Source organism: Pezoporus wallicus, unplaced genomic scaffold, assembly GCF_028554395.1.
Source record: "Pezoporus wallicus isolate ANWC-B61680 ecotype Strahan unplaced genomic scaffold, APGP_CSIRO_Pwel_v1 contig_5958, whole genome shotgun sequence".
NCBI lineage: Eukaryota > Metazoa > Chordata > Aves > Psittaciformes > Psittacidae > Pezoporus > Pezoporus wallicus.
The window spans coordinates 2,260,605-2,283,923 of NW_026638491.1; the positions used below are offsets into that span (position 1 = coordinate 2,260,605).

At 39.2% G+C, this 23,319-nt stretch overlaps 1 protein-coding gene across 4 annotated transcripts in view; it reads right to left on the bottom strand.

The window, feature by feature from the left end:
* The window catches only part of KIAA1549L (KIAA1549 like), a 124,706-nt gene that overhangs the window by 29,144 nt on the left and 72,243 nt on the right, over window positions 1–23,319 (bottom strand). For all 4 annotated transcript variants that reach the window (XM_057410954.1, XM_057410955.1, XM_057410957.1 and 1 more), the window contains exons 10-13: window positions 21,855–22,026; window positions 19,671–19,834; window positions 13,841–14,031; window positions 10,163–10,290 (exon numbers count right to left, since the gene is read on the bottom strand). In XM_057410954.1, coding sequence (XP_057266937.1) covers window positions 10,163–10,290; window positions 13,841–14,031; window positions 19,671–19,834; window positions 21,855–22,026 — 655 coding nt within the window. The remainder of the gene's footprint in view (window positions 1–10,162; window positions 10,291–13,840; window positions 14,032–19,670; window positions 19,835–21,854; window positions 22,027–23,319) is intronic.

The following is a 23,319-nucleotide window of genomic DNA, read 5'->3' on the forward strand; positions in this document are numbered from 1 at the left end:
TCATAAATGCTAAAAGTGGTATCTGTTAAAATGAACACATCACTGGTGCGTATTAAAACATGCTTAAGAACCTGAAGGTGTAGAAGTTTATGTTGGCTTACTGCTTTGCAAAGCAGTACCTCAGGTGGCTATAAAGTTAAACCATTAAAATTTATTAAGAGACAGGAGAAGGCTTCTGAAAAAAATCTTGAAAATTAAATGGTATGGCAAAGCATCTTCAGTTTTACATTTCTACCTAAATGGATAACTCACACACAACTGGGCCCTTTCTCCTCCATATTTTGTTTGTAAGCCTGCATCGCCTTGTCAGCTGTTGAATCTTAAACCTTTTTATCCTCATTTTGAAATAGAAGAATGACTCTAAAGCACAAGCACATATTCTACAAAGAAATCCTTGCAAACATTTTTGAATGATTATGCTGTTAGAGGGAAGAATTTTTGCTCCATCTCCTAACTGACAGGAGCAGAGATCCTTTGCTAAAGAGCAAAGTGGTCTGTTCTAAATTTATTTCCTCTGAAAATACACTCCGGTTTAATATTTAATCAGTGCACAAATTATAATGGACTTGTATAAACTCAGCAGTTTAGACAGCCAGTTACGTTGGTAAGAAAATATTTGACAGTGTGCAACACAAAATATGAAGCCCCTGAGTAAGCTCATTAACTTTCTATAATGAAATGGCTATACTCAGCATGGGCTGGAGCTGACGCCACTTGAGTGCTTGAGAAATACATGGGTTAAATCACTCTGTCATTAAACATTGTCCCTCTGGCTCCACAGAACTATCCAAATACAACAGAGTCTTTAGTGGGTCTGAAATCCCTTCGTGCCTCCTGGTGCTGTTCAAACTCTCAATTTGTATAGGCTCACAAACCTGGCTCAGTGAAATTAACTGCTGGACTCCCCCTGATGACCATGCTGCCAAAGATCAGCAAAAGCAGACAAATGAAGAGATGCCTGCCTGTCACAGACCACACGTGAACAGGAAGGCTTTTACACTACAATGAGTATAAAAGTGAAGCATGGACATTCTTCCCTGGAGGCATTTTGAATCAGTTCAGTTCTCATGTAAGTCACCAAATGCAGTTCTGAAACATGGGTCTTGTCTGTAATTCGCTGCTGAAACTTCCATGCTACCTTAACAAGGTACCTCTGCTGTGACACAGTCATCTCTAAGAGAGAAAAAGTTTGTCTAAATTGTGTTCTTCACCAACAAAGATTGTGTCTCATAATAATTACAGCTTAGGTGAGCCTGGATAGTATCTCCTCAGTGATCCAAGTACCAAGAAGTTGTGGAATCTCTTCTTGGTTGCCTGTCTCTGCATTTGCCTGAGCAAGGCATACCCGAAATCCCTGGCTACGCATCAACTTCCAAAACATGATTCTTTCCCAGCACTCTCTGTGTACCCTATTTCAAGCAGAATGCACCAAGAAGCGCCAGTGTGTTTCCTCCCCAGTGTTCCAGGACTGCACTTGCCAAGACCTCAGCAGTGATCTCCAGGTACCTACAAAGAGCATGAGTAGCTACAGAAGTGTGGGTTGTCTCCTCAGGCCTCATTTCAGGATCAGAAACCAAGTTTTGCTTAATTAAGCAGGTTTCCTCTGGTTCAAAGACTCATTAAAGAAAAGAAAAATCAAGACTAAAGAGAATCAGGAGAGATGACAGCTACTTCTGATACGCTAACACCAAAGGGTGGTATGCTAACACCAAAGGGCATTCTCAGTATCAGCCCCCTCGCTGGTCTCCTATATCTACTGCACTGCTATTGGCATGAAAATAATAGCCAAATGAACCAAAAATTGCAAGTATATTCCACCCTAACTTAGCATTTGTTCACTAATTGGCATGTATAATATAAAAGAAGGGTTTTTTTTTCCACTGCCCTTTTTTGCACTGATGAGTGATAGAAAGTCTGTGATCTTCAGTTACTGGCAAGTGAACCATAAGCAAGTAGGATGGGAATTTTAATATTTCTTCCATCTCTTTCCTTGATAATTTTCAGCAAGCATTTATAACATAAGTGAACCACAGCAATTTGGAAACCAAAGGGAGCCCAGTGAAAAGTGGGAGCCCTCGAGTGTTTGTTGCTGTTGCTTCTCCCCGCCCCAGGCCTGTCCTCCAGGCAAACCCCTCAGTGGGCAAGCAGCTGGCAGGCACAGGAAGCTTCAGAAAACTGCACAGGTATTCTTTACAGTCATTCACAATAAGCACATAACAACATAGATTTCGTAGAATCACAGGTTAAGACTGAAAGCACCTTAAGATCATTTAGTTCCACCCCACCTGCCACAGGCAGAGACACAATGCTGTTAGTTTCTGTCTTTAAATGAATGCATACCAGCATTATTATGGATTCATTGTTCTACTCTTGCTTGCATTGTCTACATGCACAGAAGAAGCAAGAAGTTGAGCAGCAGAAAAGCGGGAAAAAAAGCCTTAATCACCTACTTAACAGTATTTTCCCATGTCTGAAACATCTTATGCCAGATATATCATGCCACATGATGCATCGAGAGTGAATTACACTTCAAAAGCTTCCTGTGACTGAAGTATATGAAGATCTATCCAAAGTAGTCATTTCTTCAGATTGATTACTAGTGAAGATCAATGTGGCACTGGATTTTTGAAGAGCAGGACCATCACTTTATCTCCACATCACTGCGGCAACCAGTATACAAGATTTGTTAAAGATACTTCAGGAATGCTAGCCTCAGATTCGGATGCAGCTCTGCGCTACCGCCAGCAAGGGATGCCAGCAGGTGGTGCCACTGATCCTCCAACCAGCTGAAAAGGAGCTGTGGAACTGTGTCTGAGCAGTCAAGGACCAGTTAGACAGGCGAAATATATATATTTTTTTTATCTAGTTATTAATTTATAAAAAATAAATGTACTTTTATCAGCCTAAGATTTCAATATGAAGGCCATCCAGGATTTTGTCTCTTCTCTCTTTCCCTCCACCTCATCTTTCATCCCTCTCTCCCAAATCAAAATATGTTGGGAGAAAAACCAAACTGAAATACTTACCTGTAAAAAAGAAAACAGTAAGGAAATTTAAATTACCTGTGGATCAGGTAACCTTACAGCAAAATACTTGATGTGCTGTCCTGCTCAGAAGCAACAATCAGACCAACTTTGGAAGTCTTCAGAAAAAGAATGACACCTCTGATGACCTCAGATGGTCTTAAGGTCCTTTCCAACCCTATCCATTTCATGATTCTATCAATAAAGAAAAACATAGAAAGCCAAGATCTGGGAAACACTCTCAAGCAGGTAAATGTGCTTTGCCTTTTCTTAGGTCATTAAATGAGCAGCACTAAAAATTTTCAAAGATTTATTTTGTACAAAGGGAATAGAACTACTGTAACCATACATACAGTGGATACATACAGCAAACTGTCACAGATCTAAAAGCATAGCTCCTTAGGAAAGAGTCGAAGTATCAGTATTTCAAACGGAAACCCTGACTCTTGAGTGTAAATTAATAATGTGGAAATAATTTTCATTTTAGAGAAAAACTATATCACAAAATATTAAATTTTTTCTACATTATCTGAATCATTCCCTTTGTTAGCTAACTATCTCCAGAAAGGTATGAGCAAGAGCACTTAGCAATAAAGAAATTAATGCTTCTGATGGTGTTTGTAAGACTGTTAAGTAAAATACAAGTGTCCTAACATCAGTATCTGAACCTATTCAGGACTGAAATACCTCTCTACAGGATGCTGCAGTGTTATCAGAAAACACTTGTATACACATGCACCCACCCCCCCTTTCCAAAATATACCCAACCATGAGACACTGCTTGTCTTTCATGAACAGCACAAATCTTATATTTTCAGTGAAACAGATAGCTTAGAGACGTAGCTTCTAATTACAGGAAGCTGTTCATGATTCCTCCTGGATATTATTTTCTCATATGCAAAATCTGCTAAAAGCCAGGCCACATGCCTGAGGTGCTGCAGTCCTGGTTTTGCCTGGGATTCTGAAACAGGGATTACCCAACAACTTCATCCGAGATCTCTAAACCAGTATTTGCATTTTTTTAATGAAACTGTATACATGGGATGTCTACTCTTCTACTAGCTGCTTGTTTCATTCACTTGCTGTGAATGCTTCTTGTCCATATAAGCAGAAGCAAGGATATCTCTTTCTGTGGTTGTATCTTCTCCTTCAACTACATCTGCCTCATCTATTAAAATATCAACGCAATCCAAAAAGAGACACTGTATTTCATGATGTTTGTAGAGAATCTATCAACCCCTTTTCTTGACTGACACTCCTGTAATGCCATCTTAGTCATGTTCAATACCTTTTAAAAATTATTTAACTCACAAAGATGATGACACAAAGAAGACAGGGAATTCATGAGAACCTACAACAGAATCCACTTCTTTAAGTAGTAAAGTAGCTCTTTATGAGTTTTAAAAAGCTTTGTAGAAATAGTTTCCTATTTGCACAATAAAGCCATACATTTGTCTTCTTCAACGATGACATTAGTGAAATATCACAGCCATCCAGACTACCACTGGATCGGATGGCATGAACATCTACACACACCCTTCATGCTGTTGCTTGGATGAAAACTGCTGTCAGACTCAATTAGTGTCAGACCAGAGCTCCTCTGAAGTGGAAGGCAGACCTGAATTAAGAAACAATTGTGCAACCTGCAGATCGCAGTTCCTTCAGAGGTCTGCTGCAACAGGTACCTTAGCAACACAGGATAAAGTATTTTCTTGCCATGAGAAATGCAATTAAAGACTGGCTTAAAAAAAAATAGAAAGCAAGCTGGGTTAGCCATGCTGACCTAAAAGAGTCCAAACGGGAAGTATTTCTCACTTATTCTATGCAAGTTCAACCATGCCTGTGAATACAGCACCAGAGTGGCTGCACAGACAGCTTGGAAGTGCTGGGTTGCTCCCAGTCTCTGGGAAAAGAGGTGGTGGGGCACTGACACTTTTTGCTTTGGTAGGAGTGTGAAGAGGCTCAGAAGTTCATAGAACAGATTCCAACACTTGGCTGCCTCTCGCAAACCGAAACCAAGCGAAAAAAGTAGAAAATGGTACTGGCTACATGTGAAAGAACAAAGAGTCCACTGTCAGCAGCACAATGCTACCAGGGTGACTGTGCTCTCTATATCTAACACAAGCACATGAAAAACAGACAGTGGAAGAAATGGAAAGAGTATGGAGAAGTATCAGGCTATGTCACACAAGCTGAATTTTTTTTTTTAAATAAAGAATCAGTGTTAAAGCTCAAGGAGAACAGTAACCAGTGCCACATACAAGGGATTGCAGCTGAACAAGTGGATTTTGTTCAAATTTTTAGCAAATGAGGCTAATACTTCAGAATGAGTAAATGAATGACGAAAAGAACAGACTCCTGCCTATGCCATAAATTCTTCCTAGCACTTTGATTTCTCATCCTTTCAGAGGCACAGGCATCATGAAAGGCACTCATCTCACTTCAAACCTGCACATATGCTCCAGTGCAGTTTTCTGGGCTTCTTCCTTACTGGAGTGAAAGGTGAGTATCTCCAGAGCAGAGAGATCCTGTCCCAATTAGCTGTGACCCTCTGGAATCACTAGAAAGCCTACTTGGTTAGGTTAGATTAAGAAGCCAATTTTAAAGGACCAAAATTTGGCAAGACAAAGCCCTTTCCTCTCTAACTTGCATTTCAACCACCCCACACAGAGAAGGCAGATGAAGGGTTCTGCATGTTTGCTGGGATACACAGGATCTCCCAGCTAACTCTGTGTCAAAGCATACTGCTACATTGCTGCTCCTAGATTCAATTGCTGTTGCCATATTTCATTTCAGTTTGAGTCACTACAGACAGCTACTCAGAAATTCAGAAAAGCTGGCTTCAAGGCTGAGCTGCCACATCAGCCAGCATGAAAACTGGTGGCCCACACTTCCGTAGAATAAAGGAAGCTGTGTATCCTGGCATGGCAGACTTAGATTCCAAAATCCCTTTGATTTTTGCTAAGCCAATAATACAGCCAACTTTTCCACCCTAGCACCTTGTTCCTGCAGACACCTGATTTTCAGATACCCCTACAAAGACCAGAAGGAAAAGAGAATTTAAAAAATAAATAACAGCCTCTGCCTGGACAGAGAAAATGATAGCCTTAGAGACTGATGTTTTATAAAGGAGTGAAGCCCTTGACTGAACGACTTCTGAAAAGTTACGTCTGTTTTCAAAGACAAAGACCACATGCTTGGAAGAGGAGTATTCCAACTGGGATTCCTAGGGGGAGGAAAGGAAGGTTTCTTACACACGGAAGTTTGACAAGATGCTGCTTGTGCATCTCCACCTGTAACGTCTGTGCATCCTTTCCTGATGATGAGGTTCAAGCACTAAGCTGGGCTCAGCTATGTGAGTTTGCAGTTCAAAAGGTATGGAGTCATTTGCTTCATTGAGAACTGTTACCAAACTAAAGCTTTCATTTTTCTCAAAACAAACAAGCAATCATGCCCTCCCAAAGATGCTAATGGGAAAGCTGAAAAACCAAACATTTAAATATTGGGAAAACAACAAATATATTTTTCACTGGCTTCATTTTATGAGGATCTAGTGAAAGGAAACGTTTTACTGTAGGTTGCTATAGTTCTTTAAATACAAGTGGGTTCAGTCATTTGCTTCTTCCTGAATGATGTCTGGCCTGATAAAATAATAGGTGAAAGTGTTAATATCCTGTTGTTCTCTTCCACATTCTCTTACAAACCCTTCTCGGAAATTGCCAGTACCTCCATGGGCTGCTTCATTCATCTCACAGTCCTCTAACATGCACAATTGGGCACTTGTAAAAGAAGGTTTGAATTTTTGTTTCTAAGTGCCCAAAGTATCTCATCAACTTTTAGAAAGGAAACGTTCTATTAAAATACTAGTAAGTGTTTTGCAAGGAAAACAAAAGGAAAGAAAGGAAATTATCCTACCAAAGTTCATCACTGTTTAATACAAATAGCTATTTTATTCATGTTTTCCATAGAAATAAGGCTTAGTTGAAGAGTACTCCTGATCCTCCAAAACATCAGGTCCTTAAGCAAAGACTATCAGTCTATGCTGGTTTCACATTGTTCGCTCTCAGCCCTGACACACTCTGTTTGAAGTCCATTTTGATAAATTCCATATAGTTTATGTACTGAGGTAACATCCAGTGCTGTCATTTTTCCATGTAACTAAATGTCAGCAAGAAATAGAATCTAAAATTGGTTTGTAACTATGGCAACTAATGAGCCATTCTAACTTGGAGTCCCCAAATCAAACATGTGACCACCAAGGGATTCATCCCAGTTTTAAGATGCTGCTTTTCAGGGAAGAAAATATGCTGCTGCTTTTGCTGACATGCGCATTAGAGGAATCAGCCTACAATCAGGCTAGAGAGCTGGAGCAAATTCAGGCAAACAACTGGGAGAGAAGCAGCTCTCTTCTTAAAACAGCCAACACATTCTATTGAATCTATTGATCCAGCTACTCAATGGATGAATAATGGATAATCCAGCTAATCTAACGGATAAAGATAAAAGAACAAAATACCAGAGATGACAACAGTGTTTTTAATCATAGCAGTAGGGAACAAAGTGTCAGCTCTGTGATTTCAAGGAATAGGTGTCTAAATTTTTAAGTTTTTAATTTCAACTTCAACAGGCATTTAGGATCACAGGACTCGTAAATCAAAAACACATCTGCACATGCAGATAAGAATAAACACGGGGCCAGCTCCATAATTCTGGTAAGGGGGAGGCCCTTTCATCTCCCATGAACACATATTCCTTATCACAAGCTGTTCTGAAAAGTTTGCATCAGGAAACTCTCCTAAACGTGTCTTAAGAGATATGCCTGTAGCTAAAATGTCCTTTACCAGGTTACAGCTCTTTACCAGGGAACAATGTATTTCTTCTCCTTCATTTCTGTGCCTGGAAGCTACCAGGTGACCATTTGTAGGGTTGTGGCAGTCAAGTGAAGGAAGTTCCTCTAGAAGGAGCTGACATCCCTACAGGAGGGCTTTGCAGACAAGCTAGTTTATGCACAGGTTCCTTTAAAGCCAGACCAGTCAGACAGAAACAGCCTGTCTATCTGTTTCACATTTTTTATATATGAATATAGTAGCATGTATTACTACTACAGTGGGCAAACACTGCTTTTCCTTTCTGCCACAGAACGTCAAGGTCTTGGTGCCAGCATGCAGTGGGAATACATTATAAGAATCCACAGTATGAATGGAGTATACACTGAAGGTATTTTCACTATGGCACTAGAAGTATACTAAGTCTTAGTCCCATACTAAGTAACATCATTATTCAGGCTTTTTTTGAGAAGACAGAAAAGAGGAGGTAAAATAAACATGTAAGTAAAACAGTTGTTAAGTTTCCAGCACAATTTGAAAAGTGTGTAGTTACACACTTTGTGTAGTTGAAGCTAAAATTATAATGAATTTAAAATTTAAAATGATGGATCAGTATTCCCTTATGCTACATTGAATGGTTTCTTTAAATAGCATGTGTATGTTCTAGAAACATATTACAGTCCAGATCAGAAGAAAAGATGTTAGATGTTAGTCAATTCTTTACCAAAGGAGTGGGAAGTTCTTACCAATTTTCTTTGAAGATCTAAAACCTAATAAAATTAAAAAGAAAAAAATACCTCACTTCATTATTTTGCCTACACGTATAAACATCAGCTGACACTGGCTTTGAAAATTGGCTTTCCTGAGTAGGGAAGAAAAAAAAACACAGCATAAATTATAGCTTTTAATTGTGTAAATTATAAATGTTGCTGACTCGTAAATTAAGCTGCATTTGAAAGAGTGAAAAAATAATTATGAACCTTGAAACTCTGAACCATGAAATATTGTTATGCTGTCTATGAAAGAAAAAGACCTCTTTGAGAAAGACCTATTATTGCAGGCCTGGTGTAATCAGTAAAGCGACAGGTGTGACAGAAGAAAGCAGTACGGGTGACAAACACATAACAAAAGAAAATTAACAATTTCGCTTCCCTGTGTGATTTTGCAAAACAGAGCACTACAGTTACATCAGTTATATGGTCCCCACAAGATGCAGTGCTCTATGGTTCATGAATGGAAAAAAAGAGGACACCTAAAAATGCAGTACGATTTTGCTGTCCAGAAGAGAGGCCACCTCTGGTGCTCTATATATGTCCCTGTATTGCACTGTATTCCTGCTAAAGCAGCAAAGCCTTTGCATGGCATAATGATCATCAAGAGATGACATAGTGTGATACCAGGGTTGCCGTCAGAATGCTCAGGTGATTTTCTGGAGAAAGAAGACAGTTACACTAAGATTTTCTCTTTAACCAAGTCCTTCTGTCCACATTTACATTTTAACAATTTAATTATGCACTTGTGGTCATGACAGAAGCTGATGAGACCCCATCCAATTTAATTCCCTCCCTTTACAGAGAAGTGATCAATTGGTTCAGCCACAGTGTTTCCCATTCATATGGCAAATATGGAAGCAAAGCTGTAACTCAATAAGCAGAGAGACAGACAAAAGAAAAGCAAGGAAAAAAAGGGATTGAATTAAACTCTCATCAGATGTTCCTGATACATCTCAAGTTATAAGGTCACCATCATCAACCAAGGAATTGTGAAAAACATCCGGTGTGACATCCTAGGTGCATCAGGAAAAGCTGACAGTAAGTCTTAATAACAAAAAAGTTATGACAAGAAAGATAAGAGATGGAAAGTTAAAGCACTGGCTGTCTTACACTTTCTCAAATTAATTTTTACCTTATTAATTCATCTTCATCAGATCTGGGCCAGCTTAGCAACATCAGTAATGGAAATTATTATCTTAAGGCTCTACACAGAATAAAAAGCTTTAAACCTTGTCTGCCTACTAAGCAGCATCACATCTTCATTAGTTTACTGGCATTTAAAGAAGATAAAAAAAAAAACTAAAGACATCTTGCAAAGGCCCACACAAAGAGTAGGCACCATAGTGTTGATGTGAGTTTGAGAAACAGAGCAGTAAGGGGGAATTAAAAACACCAAACAAACAAACAAAACAACAGCTACACACAGAAAATGCCCAAGTAATGCTGAAGGTATAGTGAGATGGTTTCAGCACAGCCAGTGCCTGCATGGGTACGGCTCCAGGGGCAGCCACAAGCAGCTCTCATCAGGAACACTTCTCACCATTTCTTTTCCTTCCTTCCTCTTTTGCCACTTTCTGCGGTGCCATTACTTTCTGGAGGGAGCTCCGATCGGAGCTGGGCTTCCCCGACACGTTGCTGACGATGGAGCCATTCTGACTCGGCGACCGACTGCAAGTAACCATAGCAACAAGGGAGGATGTGAGTTCTTCCTTATAAACCTCATCTCAAGGTTATTTCATTTGCACACAGTTTGCATCATTGAGTTTTCAAGCCTGATTTCGTACCAAAAGGAGACAGAATATAAACTGCACACAGAAACAGTGAAGGCAGGAACAGAGAACAGGACTTCTCTATTAGCTCAGGGTTGATGGGTATCTTAGTGGCATCAAATGCAGCCACATCTCATGCACAACCTCCACAATGACAGAAGTGGCACTGCAGAGGACAAAAAAATCCTGTTATCAATTCAGTGCCATTTACACAGCTAAAATAAATCAGACCTTTGTTTATGTATATACAGCTAAACTAACCCCTCCATTATTTAGCCTGCATTTACACTCAACTTGTTTTGTCAGTCACAATGTAAAATTCAGTCACTCGCTTTACACATACACACACAATGTGATAAGAAAATTCTCCTTTTTTTGTTGTTTTGCACACAACCTGGTTTAACCAGCACTATTACTTGCTGGAACTACTAAGAAAATGCTTGTTTTGCTCAGCCATTGCATATTCTTGCCTTCAAACTGGTCCCTGCACAGGGCGAGCAGGGAGGACAGAGTAGAACTGCTGCAAGTGTTTAGCCCCAACCAAGAGCAAGAACAGGAATGAACAGTGTAACTGGACTGCACTGGGAGCAATCTCTCGGAAGTTCTTTTCTTTCTGGGGGAGCGCATTACTCAAATTGTAATGCACAAGTTGGGAAAAGCAGGCCAAAGTAGAAAATGTTAGATTTGGTGCCACTCCACATCAGAACAGAGCATCACATTGTTTCTACATGTAAAACTTGCCACAGTGGGAACGAAAACTGTCTACAGGACCTATACCCATGCACCCATCTACCATCTAGCATTGTCATGGCTATCCATGACAGGATAATGTAAATAGGTTGTATCAGAGAAAAAGAATGGACTTAGGCACAAGGACTTTCATTTACAGAGAAAAAAATCTAATCAAGTTCTATTGCTGTCACAATGGCTTTATATCCAGAATATGGTACTAAAGCAAAACAACTGTAAAAACCATCCTATAAATTATTGCCAAGACTACATTGCCAGCTTGAAACATTCATTTACCTCAGGTTCTGACTGCCCTGTCTGGTGTAGGTAGAGAGCTTTTACTATGGTCAGAACAGAAAAAGACAAGTATGAGAAAAGTAATATGTAGGGACTCTCTTTTGAAGATAGGCTAGCTGGAAATATATATATAATTTGAGTAGCTCTTCACAGCTACTGGGCTTTAGGAGAGCTCAGTATGCAACCCAGCTCAGTCAAGTCCAGCCCAGCCTGACGATTTTCTTGTGAAATTCTACTGAGGATAAATACTCCTGAAAAGTAACATTTCTCCCTTTTAAACCTGTCTGCCACTGCTAATGAATAATCCCAGCCTGTAAAAACAATTCATCCAGGATAGACCAACACCTGAAGAAAATCTTCTCCACTGGGGAACAAGGAAAAGCAGTGAGCATGGATAGCTTGCAGAATGATTTCTGCTGCCACCAATCTAAATATTCATGCTTTTTAAGTGGCCATGGTATTATTAACTGTGAAGTTTCCTTCAGTGGTAATATCAGAGAAGATATTCTGATCAGTTACCAGCCACTCCATGGCAGTCTGATTTAGATTGACCTTTGCTGGCTGCAAAATAGCCTGGATGAAAGAGCAAATACATAAAAGTCAAGAAATATTTCTTCATCTTCAGAAAGCATTAAATTCCATCTCCAGAAACCTCTCCTGCGAATGAAAAAAGGTTTGACTTCTGCATGTTCTCACTTAGTCAAGTTATCATTCTGAAGGAGGCAAAACTAACTTAGTTATTTGCTTAGAAAGGCACCAAGGTTCAACACATCTTAGAACGAGAATAACTTTCCTTTGAATTCCCAGATCAAGTTTGCTTATCAATGTTTGTTTAAAACTGCAGATTAAGTAGAGAGGAATTTCTGTGCTCATTCAAAGGACTGAGTGTTTAATCACTTTTGTCAGAGGATTAATTAATAGGGCTGGTTTACATTTTTTGTGTATGTTTCCACATGACTTTGGAAGCACTTCAAAACACATTAAAGAACAGTTCCAGTTCCTGCAAAGGCTTAATCTGTGGTGGTCCAGCATCAGCAACCACAGGCAGTGTCATTGTTATCTCACATTTGTAATTTCATCAGAGGACAAAAGACTGCAAAAGGGACAAGAGCTGCTTGGTGCACACATCCTATATAACCTGACTCTCACAGTTCGAGTATTTATGGTGTGAACAGCACGTCATTGGCATTCAAGTGCAGACTAACAGTTCACAACCAAACCCAGTGAAGAAACCACAGGAACCAGGGGAGTCTTCTGCTATCTCCTCTATTGGTCCTCCCTGCAGTCAGCAATCTCCATGTTCCAGGTGATTTACTATGCAACCACAGAAGCATGCCAAACCAGACACCAGCTCAGGATCCCTGTTTCCCTTTTTCTTCAGGAAAACCTCAGCTTATGACCAATGCCAGTGAACTAGACAATAACTGTTACCTCTATTCAGGCTGTTTACCTAACAGTTTGATTTTCTTCTCTTCCGCTCAGTATCATTCTTCAGCAATAAAAAGTTGATGATCCTCCACTTACTTTCAGGGAGAGCAGATCAAGGAAAATGTTGATTTGAACCGTGCAAACCAACTAGGATAAAGGGATAACCTGCTTTCCTTGCCTGAGATGGCGGAGACAAGAAACAATGACATTCAGCTATTCTGATGATGACTGAGGCTAGACAAGAGATAAAACCTCCTAAGGGGAAAGGTAGTGAAGAACAGATTGCTTGAGGAAGCTGTGGTCATCCCACCACTTTAAAAAAAGGTAGATCAAGTTGAGTTAGGAGTGTATTTGACCCCTCAGGGGAGAAGAGGAAGAACCAGACAGCTTCCTGGGGACCTTGAATCTGTGAATCTACAACCCTGTAGACTTAATATGAATAAACTGCAAACCTGGGACAGTTTACCCTATACACTGAAGTTCTCTGGTCTGTTCTTACATTGTCAAAAGTTTTGTATGGCTGTAGATGCTTTGGATCTAGAGGTCTCACAATTTAGTGGATGTTCGGGGTTTTCCCTTCTGCTAATGAAGACATTAGGTGCAATTCTGGAGTGACAGTCTGTTAGTAAAGCTACAGCAAGTTACACTGGCTAAGGTCCTGTCTTTTGGTTCATCTGAGAAACAATTGGTTTTCATGCTCCATATCCCATGTTTTCTTTGGGTTCATCTCTTACACAACACAAGCATGCATACACGACCCACTTCCCGTTTACCTACTCTATGCATGTACAGTCCCTGAAGACTTCACTTTATTTCAACCTGCACTTTGCAGCAAACTTACACATCCAGCACAGACCAGTGTTATGCCAAGAATTTATCATGGAGGAACCATCTGCCACACACAGAGCCTGGGAGCTAAACCTTGCAGGTTTTTCCTAAGCAGCCAGCAGCATGTACCCTATCCCACCCCTCTGAGGAAACATGCCAGTCCATACCTTTTCCTTGTTTCATTGGATTTGGCAGTTTTGATAGTACTCCCATCCTGAGTAATTTCTCTCTCTTGGGAGGCAGGAGCATCTCTAACTGGAAGCGGGAGTACAACAGTCTCCTGAGTTACAGGTAAAACCTCATCTTCAGCTCCTTGCTGACCTAAGTGTTGCTTGGCATAATCAAAGCCTTGGACAGGCTGCAAAAAAAGTGGGAGAAAAAAAAAAGAAATTTGCAGCATGCATCATACATTAATATAAAATTTCCACTTAAGTTTGAAATTTTCCACTACCCTTTAACTTCTTTTATTACATAAGGTATAAATATGTAGATTGACATTGGAGTGCCCAACAACAAAGCCATTTTCTGATGAGATCTCCATTCCACATATTTTAAACATGATTAGTGAGCATGAAATTGATCTTGGCTAGCCTTTCGTACCCTGCTGCAACATCTGCAGAAGACAATGGAAGAATGAGCACACAGAAGAAAAAACTAGAAGCGAGACAAATAAGACCATACCAAAACCAGAAAACTTTCTCTGACAAAAACCTTGTGTTTTCAAAGGGGGTGGGAGTAGTTTATTCCAAATCAAGACTGAGTAAAAAAGGCACACATCAAAGCTTCATGGGCAACATTTTCCAGAAAAGGATCTTTTTTTCAGATCAGTGAAATTCTATTTCCCCTGGCGGCCAGTTGCCTGCTGGGAAGGTTGTTATTGACTTCACGTGTTTCTCTCGGGAAGTGGCATTTGCAAAAGCCTTGCCTCTCCTCTCCTGAAGCCTGTCCGGGCTTTTCCTGCTGCCTTTGCAAGGAACAAGCAGAACTGCACAAAAAACAACCACCACCCACCAATCTGCATTTTCTATTGGAAAAAAAAAAGAAGGAAAGCCAGCATGAAAGATAAATTACTCTAATTCCCGACCATCTCTGGATAAAATATGTAACACCAAAATGTTCTTGCTATACTAAATTGAATTAATTTACCATAACCTAGAAGGCTGCTCTTCCTGAAGTACAAAAACCATTGACAGAATGCTTAAAAAGCACCACAGAACACTTCAGAAGTGAGCAATGGTGATTTTAACCCTCAAGCATACTTTGGGAAACGCAACAGGATTGAATAGTCAGTAACTGAATTGTCTCTCTCAGGTTTCCGTCATGTTGTCATTGAATATTTTACTTCTGAAAGAAAATCAGCTGGATAAAAAAAATTTGCTGATAGAACAGAAAAAGAATAAACTCTGAAAAAAACCTCATCTTCTTTTGTTCTATCCCCTACAAAATCTGGACTCTAGCTATAAATACACATACATTTCATAGATGCTCTCATAGGTTCATCTCATAGGTGCTCTCTGTCTTCTATTTTTTAAAACAAAACAAAACATGCTCTTTGCTTATGGGCATCTTCATCACTTTCCCAGTCTCCTGTTTGAACTGAGGCTGACAGTTTCTAATGTGCTCACACACTTCAGTATTCCTCTGGTAAGTATCTCTGGTGCATTAAGTAGATGCTAGCTGAGGTAATGCTGATTTGAGAGAACAGACATCTACCCACATTACCATGATGGAACTGGCAACGTATCAGAGAAATGTCAATTCCACATCACCAACTCATGGAAAGTCATAATAATCTCACCCCAGACAGGGCCTTCTGCTTGCCCTCCTCTGAAAGCAAGGTATCACACAAGCAGCCACCAAACTACCTACCAAGGGAGGAAATGAAGAAATGGAAGGAAGTGAAGAAAGGGGAAGCAGAAGCTACGTGAAGGACAGCTAGGAAGAACTACTGCACAACATCCTAGGTAGTGGTATTTTAATCAAAGTTAAATAAAAAGAAGATAATGTTTTTTAACCTCATTATCTCAAGTCTTAGTCAAGTCCCTCCTAGATATTCTGCAAAAAAGGTAAGAAAAGAGAAAAGCTGATCAAATCAGACTTTTTCCCTCCTTTGAAAGAGAAGTTTTAACTTACCCTTAGTATCATAAAAACAAAAAAACAAAACAAAGGAACAGAAAACCAAACAACCCCCTCAAACAGAAACAAACCAGAAGCAGCAGAACATGAGAATTACTACAGAACTCTGCAGAGTCCCAGCTCGGATCTGACAAGGGAAGAAAATGAAGGATTAGTTTAATCTGAGTTCTACTTACCGCCATGTCTAGTAATAAATTGCAATAAAGGAAGAGCTGAAAAAGCCATCCTCATCAGCAGACATATTGCGTTAAATGAAATTCGATCTTGGAACCCTGCTTTGTAAAAGCCCCCAGGAGCAGATGGCTTTACCACCCATGAAGGGAGCTGGCAAGACTAAATCTTGAAGCACTGCAAAAGTAGATGTCCAATACAGCCAAAGTGCTGAGAAAGACCCAAGGACTGGGATTTGAATATTGCTTTTGAAATAACAAATGAATTATGAGACCGTTAAATTACATTGCCTGGCAAAGGGCAGACTGAACATAGGAAGTGGTTGTTTCTGGGGCTTTTTTCCTTGTAATGATGATGAAAAAGAGACTGTTATTAAAGGAGTCCCTCCTTTCTTCCTTTCTACATGTATACCCATGTACACAGACAGTTTCTTTCATCTTTTTTTTTGCATGCCCTTTGTCAAATTGATAGTGATTATTTTCTCAAGGCCTGCAGCATTTGCTTTGGCTTGCAGGTCTTAGACTGCAGATCGTATCTCTGTTTACCTGCAAGCTTATTCCTTCATACTCTAAAAGAAAGGAAAGGTGATAAATCAGATTACAGCCCTTTAAAAAGTCATGCTGTGAATTAGAAAGCAAGGGAGGTAAAAGCTAACATCTATCCAAAACCTCAAAGTAAAAATAGTTGCTTAAAATAAAAACAGCATTGAAAGAACATTAAAATAAACTCCCATCAGAATTTCACCAATTTGAATTTATACTTCTTTTCATTTTACAACTGGAGAGACAATTGAAAAAGATGGTAACAGTCCTTTTTCCCTGCAGCTTAGTACAGATGACCCTGACTGCTAAGGCAATGCAGAACAGCAACACAATTCCTAAGAAAGATACTATAAACTACACTGCATATGAGAGGTCATTTTTTAAACTTCACTTACGTAGCCTTCAGTTAAAGAAGTCATTCCTTAATTACCAGGCCAGGCAGTAATCCTGCTGTTACGTTACATCACCCCACAGCTACAGAAGGATATGTAGCATTCAGTGCTTTATCACCCCTCCATTCTGTGCTCCTGGAGAGATGTGGCAGGCAGCTCTGCTCTGTGAGGACCTGCAGCAATGAACAAGCAGCTCTGCTCTGCTAGTCCCCGTGGGACAGGACTTTTGGAAGCTGAACACCTAAAATGGCACCGCTGAAAACAAAACCAGCTGAAATCCAAGGCTGTGAGGATTCTGTAATATTCTCTTTTCCTCTCTATAAAGTTCGCTGGATATTCAAAAGGCATCAAAAAATTGCTCCAGTGATTCAACAGCAAATCTCAGACACACAGAAACAAAACATTAAAGCTTCTGCCTAAACTAAAAATCACTCTACTGTGACTCCACTTACAGAACAGATTCAATATTAATCAAGCAGTCTCAAGTACTTTTCTAAGCCATGAAATATTATATATTCATTTTAAATGTGAGGTAGATATGTGCTCATCAGCTATTTGTATTGCCGAACTGCATGAAATGTAGCAATTACAGTTCAAGTAATCACCACTATTCCTGATATCCCTAAAGCTGGGATTAAAAATAAAACTGAAATTGTTATTTTCAAAATTACCTTATTTCATTATCTTCTCCAGATATATGTTTTAGCCTTATTTTAAATAAAGATGCTGAAATCAGGAATGAGAAAACCAGTCCACTCCCTGTCCCCCTGCAGAATTTATTTTCTACAGTCCATGTACCAGCATATACTCTGAACTAGACCTGGCTGAACCTTTTTGATGGAGCCATCATTGTGAAATTAAATGGAACACAATTCAGCTTTCACTTTGAAATGCATCACTTTTCATATAAATGACTTAAATTAAATTTCACGGAGCCTCAAAATATACCAAGAAGGGGAACTGCACTCTGGGAGCAGACCTCCTGCACTCCACCTGCAACTGTAAGCAAGTCTGGAGGAAAATCTCCTGGAAGCAGCACAGTGTGGCTGCTGGGGGCTCGGCACCAACTAGTTTGCTCTGCAGATCTAACTCCCGTCTGATAGCATTGACTGAGGATGCGAATGTAACCTGACTGAATAGGTTTTAACCTGAACGTGTTATCTTACAGCCTGATTAAATCAAATTTTTCAGGAAGAGTTAAAATTCAATCTTCTCTTTCTTTTTGGAATGGCAGCTTCAGATTAAATATTAAAATATTTTCAATTTTTTTCTGTGCTGTAGCTTCAACCAGCAGTGTTTGCTTTTTTTAATTTAGCAACTTGCTTCAGCTGTAAAGCATCCCATAATGATGGCCAGCTCAAAACAATGTACAAATTCCATTTCATTTTGTTCTTTTAGCTAGGACTAAAATTACATATAAGAAGAATCAAGTGGTGCATAGTATTTGCAATGGCCCCTAATAAAGCCTGATTTGCATTTTAGAGATTTCAGTGGGATGTTACATGATATTACTGCAGTGTTATTAATTTTTGTTTGTGATATTGTTTGTTTCACTTCTGCAGATCTAGTCCTTAACACTAGTTTGATAACACTACAATGAACATACTGGAACCAAAATGGAAACGTCTTTTTCGCCTCATTTTTCATACAAATGTCTTTTTCAAACTGGCACCAGCTGCGCCTATCTGCAACTAATCTAAGATGAGAAGACCTGTCATATGCATCATGCCTTCCTTCAGCTCTCCCTCCAATCTACATTTTTCAGCAGAAGCAACAGAGATGAAATTGTTGAATCCTGCTGTCTGTAGCATTCAGAAACCAAAGACGAAAATTATCATTTCAATCCCATGCCAATGGAGAAGAATAAAGGCAGCTAAAAGGGTGAAGGAACCATATGACCTACAACAGGGTCTGTAGGCTAAAAACTCCTCACTTTGGGTGCCTGTGTTTAAAAGCCATTTAAATAGCAGCATGGAGAAGGCAGACCTTTTTCCACTACAGAAACAAATCAGTATTCTGTGATATTTTTCTGTTAAAAGATAATCAAACTAGAAACACATTTGATTTGGTCCAAAACCAAGCAAACAAACAAGCAAACAAGAAACAAAAATACCTCCAAAACAAAACCCCTGTAATCAATATGGGTTAGTAACTTTAAAGCAAATATAATTGTTTGTACCCAACCAGCAACATCCACAAATAACTTAGAAAGTTCAAAACATCTAAAAGAAAAAATGACAGTGGGAGAAATTTTCTGAAAAACAAATGCAAAGAATGTCCATTGGATTAGCAGTTGAGTGGAGAGCTTCTGGTTAGAATCAGGTCTGAACTGCTGTCGAAGTCCAGAGCTTCAGCCACTGCCACCTGCAGCAGGTGGGAGCTGCTCAGGAGATGGGCTGGAGAATGAGGTCCCATGGGAGATGTGCTGCTGAGGAGGCCTAGGCTATTTTATGAAGGAAGCATGTGCCTTGAATAAAGCCTACTCAGTCCTAACGGCTCAGTGCCTTACATCACCGTTTAACGGCTACTCTGTCACTGCTACCAACAAGGGACAAGCTGTGATGGAAGTTGATGAGCCCTGAGGAAAACAGAAGGATAATTGCTGTGACCGATGGTATCAAGGACAGAGAAATGCAAAGATCCAACCTTGCGAGTAACAACTTTTTCAGTTCCAAACCTCCTTCAGCTATCAGAGAAACACAGTTAAAGCCTCAGAAAGCAAATTAACATCTTGTATCTAAAGACCCATCACTCACTTTTGCTCTCTGAGGCAGGTTCATCATGGTGTCTGGTTTAAAGTCGTTCTTGTTCTTTCTGCACAGAACTGCTGTGATGATGATGATGATAACTGTAACCACAGCAATGGGAGCCAGCACTGCTGCAATGATCCACAGGTTGTTTGGGGGATTCTTCACCACAGCTATGGAAAATTGCAAACCAACATTGGTAACTTCCACTGCACAAACACAAGGTTTAAATTGCTTTTAACACAGACTTCAACTGTCTTCATATAATGATTAGTATAGAAAGATTGTTAGTAGTCTAACTATGCTTTTTTATTCCTTGAGGAAAAGAAAAAAAAAAAAGAATTAATCAGCAGCACTATGTAATTCCCAAATCCCTGGACTCTATTCTCTTATTTAGTTATAAGTTAGTTATATGCAAAAGTCACCATCAACTCCCAAGTCAAGTTAGATTCCACATTAGATACGGTTAATTTACAGAGTAAACAAAAAAAGGTGCAAGTAATACATCCTTAATTTTTTTCCAAACACAAAACCTGCTCATAGTAAGGTAGCATGTGTGTTAAAATTGTAGACATGGAGTCCATATCTGGTGTCAAAGACTTCCTGGCTCAGTAAGGGTAAACTGGCAGAGCTTTTTCAAAACCAGTGAAGCTAAGCACGCTAATAGTTATTATTGATATCAACAGAACAATAAGAAAATACTTCTCTTGTGCTCTAGAAATGCTTTATCACAGTTAAGGTTGAAAAGAATCCATCATTTCTGAAGGAGGGGAAATAATGAGGTCGGAAAGAGCTGCTTGCAGATATATTAATAACGGTACCAGGAAAAGGGTACATTCCAGAAATGTAGTGATGCTAAAATATTTTAGATTCCATTACATCAGAATAAAGTCTCTTGTTATGAACTTTTAAGAACCTTTAACTTGTAAACACAGAAGAGATCCTCCTATGACAAATCCCTGATACTCTCATTTAATTTCTTTCTGGAAAAACACCAGATAACTATATGATGCTGAAATTTGTTTTAGTGAAATATTTAGTGGGCTTCACCATGCTATCTCTATTTAATTTACTACGCTGCTAGTTGCTCGCGTGGATAGGCAATTGTGAGAATACCAGCGTAAAGCAGCATTTCCCATTTTCCAGGGGACTAGTGATTTCAAATGTCATTGAGCTTATTAGCTGTCAGAAGCACTCAGCTGCTTTTAGGATCTGACTTCAACTGCATAACATCTTGTTCAGTAGCAGCTATGAAAGCCAGCTGAAAGTTTGTCTGAAGCTTGGGCTCATTTTCTTTGTAGATCTACAACTTTCTGCAAAGCCAATGTAGTTTGTTGGGTGATGCAGGAGTAGCACTGCAAGGTACACACCTCGTGCACAGTGTAACAGTAACCACACAGTTAAAAGACTGTCCAAAAAAAAAGGTTGAAGCCCTTCAAGGTTGAAAATATTAAAAAGAAAATGTTATAGAAGCCCTAACACTTGTGCCTACAGCCACTCAGTAACTGATGCAAGTCTTAAGAGAGAAATTTGAAAACACTTAATTTTTCAGGAGTGGATTACTTTATTGGCCACATTATTCTGAATGATACTACCGTATCTTGAATTTGAAACCTGCCTATATATGAATAGTTCTGTTCAGCTTCACTTTCCTGATTTGTGTCTAGAGATCTGTAACACCCACATGGTGCACTTATCAAATTTCTTGGTGAAACTGATCACTTGAAAAAAAAACCAAATCCCTTTGAGACAGAAATAACCTACATCATTTTGAACAAGGCAGAAAGAAAGGACATATTGATAGCCCCCACATTTTACTTTGGGCCAAATTATTTGAAAAATGCTTTTAGCCCCAGCAGTCATTAGCCTGTACTGTCATGGTTTTGTTAGTATCAGAATTAGTTCTGACTTTGCAGTTCCATGAAGTTGTTCAGTTCACAGGACCGTATGTGTGTATGAGTTGTACGGTAGAGTTTACAATCATCAGCTAAATAACAGTTGGTATATAGCTTTGATTTGCTAAGATAGATTAGTCTTGCTCAGGAAGAGCAGCTGCTCAGAAAGTTGCAGCTGAAATTTCTCTGTGTGACCAGTGGAGGCTCCCTACACATACCCTGGTGTTCTTATGAATTAAAAATAAATAAAAAGAAGAAATAAAGGACCAAACCAGAGAATGTTTAAAAGAATTCTTACGATCAGCTTGAACTTGAATAACATAACCCAGTGTCAAGGCCATGCGCTGGGAGTCAACAGTACTCAGAATTTTGGCAGCTGCGGTCCCCAGCAAAGGTTTCCCATTGTATAAAGTGTAGTATGTCAGCTCAGCTGGTTCCTTAGGCCCTGGAATACGTTGGATTTTTACCATCTGTCAGGGGAAAAAAAAAAAAAAAGGAAAAGAAGAAAAAGAAATGAGATGGAAATAGAAATAGACTGTGTGTGTACTCTACCACTGCAAAACCTGTCAGGAGCTACTTGAAGGCAGTGCACACAGGGAACTGCTTCAAGACCCCATGTAAGCATAAGATACATACAAATATTCTCACAGGATCAGAGCTTCTCCCCTTCATAGCCAGGGTATTAAGATTAGTGAGGTCAAACTTGCCAACTTCAACATTTTTAAACATAATTCTAAAGTAAAACCCTGCACTAAGAAAGGCCTGCAGCAAAAAGAAAGAAAGGATCAAATGGCTGGACATTACAGTCCTCTGTGAAGAGGGAATTCTTAAAACCTGTCCTAATATTGAAAATTACACTTCACTGCCATATTGGAGTAGAAAAATTCCCTTACATTCTATTTCTATACTTGTTATTTTTCATGCCAGGCTGACACTAAAGAGAACGATGCTTTTTTTCATTTTATTCTGTAGGACTTTTACATTACATCTCTACCTGTCCTGAGAGTAGAGGAAGTATCAAACACCTCTAATGATGAGAGGAAAAAGGAGTTTTGTGATTCCTCTCCACCATGTTACAGACTAAAATAAGTCATGTTTTCATGGAAAATTTTACAAAGGTTCACACTTTTGGCAAGTAAAAACATGTCCCTTCTTCAAATTGTTTCAGTGGGAAAGCACACAGTCGTGGGTAAACTAGAAAAGTAGTCATTTGGGGTTTTATCTCACAGCAAGCAATTCTTGAAAAACATCATGTAATTAAAAAAAAACAAAGGCAATAACTTGGTATGCATGTTTTGAAGACATATCCTCCTTGAATCCCCCACAACTAGCATCAGTCGCTAAATCGGTGTGAAAAAGTATGAATCATTTAAACATAGTGAATGGGAAATTTTGCTAAATAAGAGAAAGATAATTAATAAATTAGGACTGGAATCTATGCTTCATAATGTGATCTGTGGCCACATGATTTGATGACTAACCCTGCAAAAAGACTGCTTCATACTTTCTTTTTTTTTTTTCAGCAAAAACAAAGTTCTAGCTTTATTAGCTTCCTTTTACATGAAAGGTAGACCTGGGAAACTTGTTTATGAACAAAAGCCTGGAACTCTTCATTATGCTGAATACGAGACTTTATGCTAAAATATTTACTTTGTACCAATCCTCAGAGCAAGCACAAAGAAAATATTTATTAACACTGATCATTATTAATTAATGATAATTTCAACAAGATGGGAAGCATGCAAATATGGGTGACTGCAGAA